The sequence below is a fragment of the Aythya fuligula genome, chromosome W (genome assembly GCF_009819795.1).
Source record: "Aythya fuligula isolate bAytFul2 chromosome W, bAytFul2.pri, whole genome shotgun sequence".
NCBI lineage: Eukaryota > Metazoa > Chordata > Aves > Anseriformes > Anatidae > Aythya > Aythya fuligula.
The window spans coordinates 13,197,327-13,205,608 of NC_045594.1; the positions used below are offsets into that span (position 1 = coordinate 13,197,327).

Below are 8,282 nucleotides of genomic sequence, written 5' to 3' on the forward strand. Positions count from 1 at the left end.
CTGCTCAGTCCACCTTGGAGGAGATCCCCCCTTAGGAGGGAAGTGCTGCAGTGGAGGCCAGCTGTGCCACTGCCGTGCCCACTGCCTGTCCCTGCCTGCAGTCCCAGCACAGCCCCACAGCAGCACTGGCACCAAGTGAGAGGAGCAGCCGGGCCTGACCCCACCAGCAGGGCTCAGCAGGACAGGGCGGCAGTGGCAAGAGAGCAGCTCTGCATGCCCCAAGCGCTGGTGCTCCCTGGCCGTGCTGCTGGGATGGGACTCTTTTCCTCTGCACCCCTGAGCACAGGCACTGCCCCTGCAGAGCCAGGCCTGGTCTCAGAGGAAGGATGTCAGACAAAATAGCTAGTTGAACTTTTAACTTCATTAAGGTTAAATTCACAGAGAGCATGGCTTCAAACCAGACAGACGGCTGACAGAAAGGAGCATCAGTGTGGGGGAATGTTGAGAAACTGCAGGATTTTGCCTAAAGTAACTTCTTGATATTTACAAGGAGAAGGACCCAGTCCTGCACCAGAGGAAGAGTAACCCCATGCATTAGGGCAGACTGGGACCCTGCTGAGTGTGCAGTGGCAAGGTGGAGGAGGGCTTGGGCACCACGAGGGATGCCGTATGAGCAGTGGTGCCTGCTCACCAGGAACCAGGCCAGCTTCCTACAGAGCTGCCTTACGAGGAGCATGGCCACCAAGAAGATCCGAGTTCCCAGACTCAGCTCAGATCCCCTGAGACACCGCACGAACAAGTGCCAACAACTAGCCAGTAAAGAGGTGCAGGTCTGGGAGTCACTGGGACATCCTCATGTGGCGAGAAGCAATGAGAATGGCAAGACTCAAAGTCCCAAACAGGATGAGGTCTTTGTGTCCATGGCGATGGGCTGGACAGTTGTCACTGTCACTGAGGCCTATGAGGAGACAGCTTATTCATAATGCACCAGGGCCTCATTGCCTCCTCGCCCACACCATGAAGCAGGCAGGGGTCGTACAATTCTCCTGCACTTGGCCATGCACATCCCCATCTCCTACTGCTCCATGAAGAGCCCTGAGCAACCTGTAAATGGAAAGATCTCCCTTCCTTGAGTTGGGACTCAAGGCCAGGCCCTTCTGCTTGGTGACACACATCAACTTTTCCTAAACAACAGTGTCACCTTAACATTGCCTTTATCTCCTTGTCCTCACTGCCTCCAGGGTTCTGCTCTAACAAGCTCCAAGGGAGGCTGTGTCAGTGCTGGCCCTCAGGGGGACACTGCAGGAAACTTGCCTCTGACTTGGACTTCTGGAGAGATGTCTTCAATTGTCTCTGAGTGCCTGAGGTTCGTGGGCTCATCAGCAAAGCCCCCAGAGGGGTGATTGCAGTGCCTTGGGCTGGTGCTGTGCTGCTGAGCTTGGCCAGGCTCGTGGGACAAAGAAAACACATTTCAGAAAGTCCCATGAAGCAGAGAGACAGCTGTGCCCAGGAGCAGCTCCTCTGCACAGCGCAGCAGGGCTGGGGGCTCTGACTGCATCTGGCATGGGGAGAGCAGAGAAGGAGAGAGGGCTTGGAGGCAGTTGGCAGGGGGAGGATGCTGAGAGCTGCCTGCAGGAGAAACCTGCACAGCCCTTGACAAGGTAAGTGTCTGGCTGCAGGGCCATGCAGCTGCAGGTCCTGGAAGGGTCTCCTGCTGGGTCTTGTTTCTGGGAGGGCAGTGGGCAATGCAGTAGGCTTTGAGAGTCCTGTTGGGTTGCAGTGTGAGGTGTGGAAGTCTGGCAGAAGCCCTTTGGAGTGTCATAACCTAGCTACCCTTAGTAAGCCAAGAGTGTGATGGCCAAGCCTCCGTCAGACACTGCAGGGGATGCAGATTGGATATTGGGACACCCCAGATTGCAAATATCCAGCTCTGTCTGTGGGGCATCCTCCTGGGCTGCGTGCTGCTCTCCAGAAGGATGCAGGGCGGCTGGAGTGAAGCCTCGGCACCTCTGGCTAGGAGGGAAGAGCTGAGAACTTGCTCACAACCCATAGACAATGTGAGGGTTCTGTCCAGCTGCACTGGGACTGGGACTTCTCTGCTCTCAACTGTCTTCAGTTTCTTCTCAGGGAAACACCTGTGTGGGATGGTCCTGAAGGTCACAGATGGGTTACACAGGGCAGCTGAGAACGGCAGTGTTCAGCAGTGGCATCTGAAGCTCTGTTCTGCATTGAGATGCATTGTTTGAAACAACACTGCAAATTCCATTGACCTGATCAGTGAACTGAACGAGAGTTTCCCCCATATTCCTGCTTCCCCCTGCTGCACAACAGGAAGGAGTCCTGTGCAGCCCACAGCAGCCCCTGCTCCCAGTGCCACTCTCAGCCAGCACCAGCTGCAGCTCAAGCAAGAGAGATGCAGAAAGGTTCAGCTGCATAGACAGGGGTTGGGCTGGGTGGTGCTCCTAAACTTGCAATAGGTTTTCCTCAGAGAAGCCTCTTCTAACTTTGTTCTCCCTTCTCGTCTTCAGCAGACAGCTGTGTCCAGAGTCAGAAAATGCCCAACAGCAGCTCTGTCAGTGAGTTCCTCCTGCTGGCATTCGCAGACACGCGCGAGCTGCAGCTCCTGCACTTTGCGCTGTTCCTGGGCATCTACCTGGCTGCCCTCCTGGGCAACGGCCTCATACTCAGCGCCATAGCCTGCGACCACCGCCTCCACACCCCCATGTACTTCTTCCTCCTCAACCTCGCCCTCCTCGACGTGGGCTGCATCTCCACCACTCTGCCCAAAGCCATGGCCAATGCCCTCTGGGACACCAGGGCCATCTCCTATCAAGGATGTGCTGCACAGGTACTGCTGTTTCCCTCCTTGGTTGGAGCAGAGTTTTTTCTTCTCACCGTCATGGCCTATGACCGCTACGTTGCTATCTGCAAGCCCTTGCACTACGGGGGCCTCCTGGGCAGCAGAGCTTGTGCCCAGATGGCAGCAGCTGCCTGGGGCAGTGGCTTTCTTATTGCTGTCCTGCACACGGCCACTACATTTTCCCTGCCCTTCTGCCAAGGCAATGTTGTGAACCAGTTCTTCTGTGAAATCCCCCAGATACTCAAGCTCTCCTGCTCAGATGCCTACCTCAGGGAAGTTGGGACACTTGTGTTTAGTTTTTCTTTAGGCTGTGGTTGTTTTGTTTTCATTGTGTTGTCCTATGTGCAGATCTTCAGGGCAGTGCTGAGGATGCCCTCTTCTCAGGGCCGGCACAAAGCCTTTTCCACGTGCCTCCCTCACCTGGTCGTGGTCGTCCTGATGGTCAGCACTGGCATGTTTGCCTACCTGAAGCCCCCCTCCATCTCTTCCCCATCTCTGGACCTGGTGTTGGCATTTCTGTACTCAGTGGTACCTCCAGCACTGAACCCCCTCATCTACAGCATGAGGAATAAGGAGCTCAAGGAGGCACTGAGGATGTTATTGCAATATTCAGTATTTCAACGAGGAACCGATCTTCTGCATGTGACTCCCTGAAGTATACCTGGACAAGGCAGAAACACCTTTGTTCACATATTTCAAAAACTGTTCATTCTTTTCAATATTATTCCCATATGCTAAATATGTCTTTATACTTTTATTTTATAAATTTAATATATTTTTCTTCTTCTGTGTCCTTCTACCTTTTCTTCTAAGCCAAAGACTTCATGTAGAGGTGCTGCTAAGCTCTTTGTAACAAACTAAATAAAGGAACCAGCAGGTAATCAGTTTCTGTGTATCTCATTTCTCATACACTCTTCTCAGGCACAGCAGTGGTTGTGGGATGAAGATCCCTGATGCAACGTGGTGGAAAAGCCTGGTGTTGTTTGGGGCTGCCCTTTTCTGCCCTGGCAGGCACTCCTTGCCTGCAGCCTTTGAGTCAGGGTCGCCACTTTCTTGGACCCACAAACACTGACAGCAGCAGGACATGGTCGTTTTGGTGCTGGTCTCACTTCTCTTCCACACTGCTGTCTTGTAGCACCACTGAATGAGAACTGGCCTTCCAGCTAACACCCCTAGGAGTACGGCTTTCAAAAGTGAGGAGGAGGAAGCATTGAGGAAGCAGCCTGATCTGATGTGAAAGTTCTCCCTGCTCAGAGCAGATCTTAGCACTGGAAACCTCCAGAGCTCCCTTCTGACTCTAATCCTGAAGGAAAGAAGGGCAGGACGGGAAGGCAGGGGGAGGAAATAGTGCGGTGGGTTGAGGTATTGCTGACATATGTAATCCTTGCTCCACATTGTCCTCAGGGTTACATCATGAATGAGTTCATCCCCAAAAGATCCTCTGCACCATGAGCACCCGGTGTCCAGCTGGTTTGGAAATACTGCAGAGACGTTCTTCTGATGCTTGTGTAACCAGATTGGTGATGGCAGGAAAAGACTGTTCCTTCACCAGTGATCAACTTTCTTCTTCATGTTAGGCCGCAGCTGAACATCCCTCACAATTCTTGAAGTGTTTGCTTTATCTCAGGGATGAACTGCATTAGGTCTCCTTGATTAGTCTGAGGCACAATGCAATACTTTTTCCCTTCTGCCACTCCAGCACAAAACCTCTGAATATTTTTTCCACATTGACCTGATGGGGCATTTCACATTTTTTACTTTCATATCCCTGATGGAAGGGGATGATTCCCAAACTAGGATACGCAGATGGGTTCTGCTTCAGCCATTTGAACTGTCCTGTTCTTGAGTATTTCAGCTTGAGTTTTGCCACAACTCCTGCACTGTAATGCATCCCTTGTCTGGCATCACCCTGTCCCCTGTACTGTGGGATGACTGTGTTGTGGTGGGACGTGTTTCCAGTGAGTCATCTACCAGACACCGTAAAGAATACTATAAGCAGGACTAGAGGGGTTCTGCTTCCAGCCAGGGGGAGGCGGGGAAGAAAGGAACAATTGGGTTTACTGGACTGGGTATAGTTAATGGCCTGGTACATCACACCCACAAATGTATCAGGCTCTACTGACACATCAGTACTCACCGGTGCACAGAGTACCCTAATGCCATCAAGCTAGAAAGAGGTAGAACCCACCTGTATTTCTGGAGTGACAGGGGAATCCCAATACATAACTGTACTGGAGGCTGAGGTGAGTCTAACTGGGAAGGAATGGCACAAGCACCCCGCTGGGACTGGCCCGGAGGCTATGTGCATCCTCGGCATAGACTGCTTCAGGAGAGGGAATTCAGAGTTCCAAGAGGGCACCACTGGTGGGGCTTTGGCAGAGCTGCCTTGGAGACAAAGGACATGAAACAGTTGTCTACCTTGCTTGGCCTGCCACAGAACCCTTCTGTTGTGGGTTAGCTGAGGGGTGAAGACCAGCAGGTGCCAATGGCTACCATGGTGGTGCACCTGAGGCAGCGTCGTGGTAACCGAGTGTCCTGGTTTCAGTTAGCACAGAATTAATTTTCTTCCTAGTAGCTGGTGGAATGCTGTGTTTTGGCTTAGAATGAGAAGAGTGCTGATAACACCCCGATGCTTTAATTGTTGCAGAGCAGTGCTTATACTAAGCCAAGGACATCTCAGCCTTTGCTCTGTCCTGCCAACGGGCAGGCTGGGGGGTGCAGTAAGAGCTGGGAGGGGACAGACCCAGGACAGGTGACCCAAACTAGCCAAAGGGGTATTCCATACCATCTGACGTCATGCTAAACAATATATAGGGGTGGCTAGCCGGGGGGAGGGGGCCGGACTGCTCGGGGTTAGGCTGGGCATCGGTCAGCGGGTGGTGAGCAATTGCATTGTGCATCACTTGTTTGTACATACTATTATTACTTTCGTATTATCACCATTGTATCATCATTATTATTATTGTTATTATTATTTTGTTATTTTTTTTTCCTGTCTTATTAAACTGTCTTTATCTCAACTCACGGGCTTCACTTTCCATTTCTCTCCCCCGTCCCAGAGAGGGAGGGGGGAGGGTGAGCGAACGGCTGCGTGGTGTTTAGCTGCCGGTCGGGTTAAACCACGACAGTCTTTTTGGCGCCCAACGTGGGGCCCGAAAGGTTGAGATAACGGCAGATCTGATCAGAGTGTGTTAAACTAAAATTGGTGTAAGGATTAGACCTGCTTAATAGTCACTTGTCACGATGCTGATTGCTTTAATCACAACTCTGCTGCGCCTGTTTTCCAAATTGAGTATTATAGTACATTATTTTCCGTATTTGCTCTCTGTAGTGTTGTTTCTCCTCTCCGGGCCCTGGTTTCAGACCATTATGGTACTAAGTGTTATAGCAATGGCTTATGAGACGATAAGATATCTGGTCATGACTCTAACTTGGTATTTATACTCAGTAACATCGTGGACTCTGTACTTTGGAAACAGCATCTTGGGAACTATTAGCAATTATACCTATTGTTTTTCTCCATTAGAGAGTCAATCTGTGGAGGGGAAAGGGGAGGATATTTTTCCTTACTTGCTTACTCTCCCTTTCTCCTTCACCACCCCTGTATCCTCCTGGGTCACTCTGCCTTCCTCCTTCACCACCCTCTTATCCCCTGAGCTTGTCACAATAGCTCTCCAAGATATTGAATATTTCTGGAATACTCAGAATACCATAGTCTTGTTGTTCTGCCTCATGAATGCACTTCAGATTCTGCTTAAAGTTAAACAACTACTTATGAAGCTCATCCGGAGATCTGCCCGGAGGCAGTATAGTTGTGGGTGGCAGGGAGTATGGGTGGATATGGGCAGGCATCTAGAGCAGTTGGCACCCCCAGTGTGTTGGAAATTCACCCCTGAACAATGGCAAAATCCTCAAAAACTGGCAGAATGCTTGAAAAAAAGGTGTAATGATTCTGGCAGTTCCAAAGTAACACAAATCATTGTAACGTGCTGGGGCCTGGCTCATGCCTATCGAGCTGCCATTGATACTGCTGTCAACTTAGTGACAGACCCTGCGGCCACTCCAAACCCTGTGACAGATCCAACGGCCACTGTGACCCCTACGGTGGATTCTGCAGCCGCTCCAGTCCCAGCTCCTGCAGCCGCTCCAGTCCCAGCTCCTGCAGCCGCTCCAGCTCCAGCTCCTGCAGCCGCTCCAGCTCCAGCTCCTGAAGCTGCTCCAGCTCCAGCTCCTGCAGCCGCTCCAGTTCCAGCTCCTGCAGCTGCTCCAGTCCCAGTTCCTGCAGTCGCTCCAGTTCCAGCTCCGGCCGCTACTCCAGTCCCAGTTCCTGCAACTGCTCCAGTCCCAGCTCCTGAAGCCGCTCCAGCTCCAGCTCCTGAAGCCGCTCCAGCTCCAGCTCCTACTGCTGCTCCAGTCCCAGCTCCTGCAACTGCTCCAGCTCCAGCTCCTACTGCTGCTCCAGTCCCAGCTCCTGCAACTGCTCCAGCTCCAACTCCAGCTTCTGTAGCCGCTACAGCTCCGGTTCCTGCAACTGCTCCAGCTCCTGTAGCCGCTCCAGCTCCTGTGGCCGTGTCAGAGAAACGAGCTGTAGCAGTGCAAGTTGACCCTGCAGAGGGCATTCCAACCCCTGTGGCAGACCCTGTAACAAAGTCAGAGAAACGAGCAGTAGCAGTGCAAGCTGCCCCTGTAGAGAAGGTGAAAATATGGTATAGAAATTCAAGTCGTTTAGAACGCAGAGAGTCTTCTGCCAATCCAGGTAAGGCTTCTGCCAAAACTAAGTATAGAGATGACGAAGATGATGACGACGCTGGGCCGTCAAGGATTCAGGAGGAGGAAGATGAGGATGCCGAAAGAGCAACAGTAACTACCCGAAGCCTAAACGAGCGCGAGCTACGAGATGTGCGAAAAGATTTTGGTCGCTGTATAGGTGAGCAGCTTGTCACCTGGCTGCTCCGGTGCTGGGACTCTGGAGCCAATTGTGTGGAATTAGACGGCAGGGAAGCCAAGCGGCTGGGATCCCTTGCTCGAGACGCCGGCATTGACAAAGCAATTGCAGATGGAGCACGACCCACCAGCCTCTGGAGGCGTCTCCTCTCAGCTGTGAGGGAAAGGTATCCCTTCAAGGAAGATATTTTATGTCTACCAGGCAAGTGGACCACTATGGAGAAGGGAATCCAGTACCTGAGGGAATTAGCCGTACGGGAAGTGATTTATGAGGATCCAGACCTCAAACAAACATCCACAGATCCAGATGAAGTCAAGTGTACACGACCCATGTGGCGGAAGTTTGTACGGAGTGCACCATCATCATATGCCAGCTCATTGGCAATAATGGCCTGGAAAGAGGATGAGGAACCCACAGTGGGTGAAGCGGCTAAACAACTCCGGCAGTACGAAGAAAGTCTCTCCTCTTCCTTACAGGCCTGCGTCTCAGCTGTGGAGAAACTTTCTGAAAAGGTTCACCAACTTGAAGAGAATCTAT

At 51.9% G+C, this 8,282-nt stretch overlaps 1 protein-coding gene across 1 annotated transcript; it reads left to right on the forward strand.

Annotated features, from left to right (window-relative positions):
• The first annotated feature begins 2,494 nt into the window (after window positions 1–2,494).
• LOC116501330 (olfactory receptor 14C36-like) lies at window positions 2,495–3,454 on the forward strand. The gene has a single exon (XM_032206847.1). It carries the CDS (start codon window positions 2,495–2,497, stop codon window positions 3,452–3,454), a length of 960 nt encoding a protein of 319 aa, XP_032062738.1.
• Window positions 3,455–8,282: the final 4,828 nt, after the last annotated feature.

Excerpts from the sequence above, each read along its gene's own strand:
- LOC116501330 (XM_032206847.1), top strand. The coding sequence starts at position 2,495 with ATGCCCAACAGCAGCTCTGTCAGTGAGTTCCTCCTGCTGGCATTCGCA.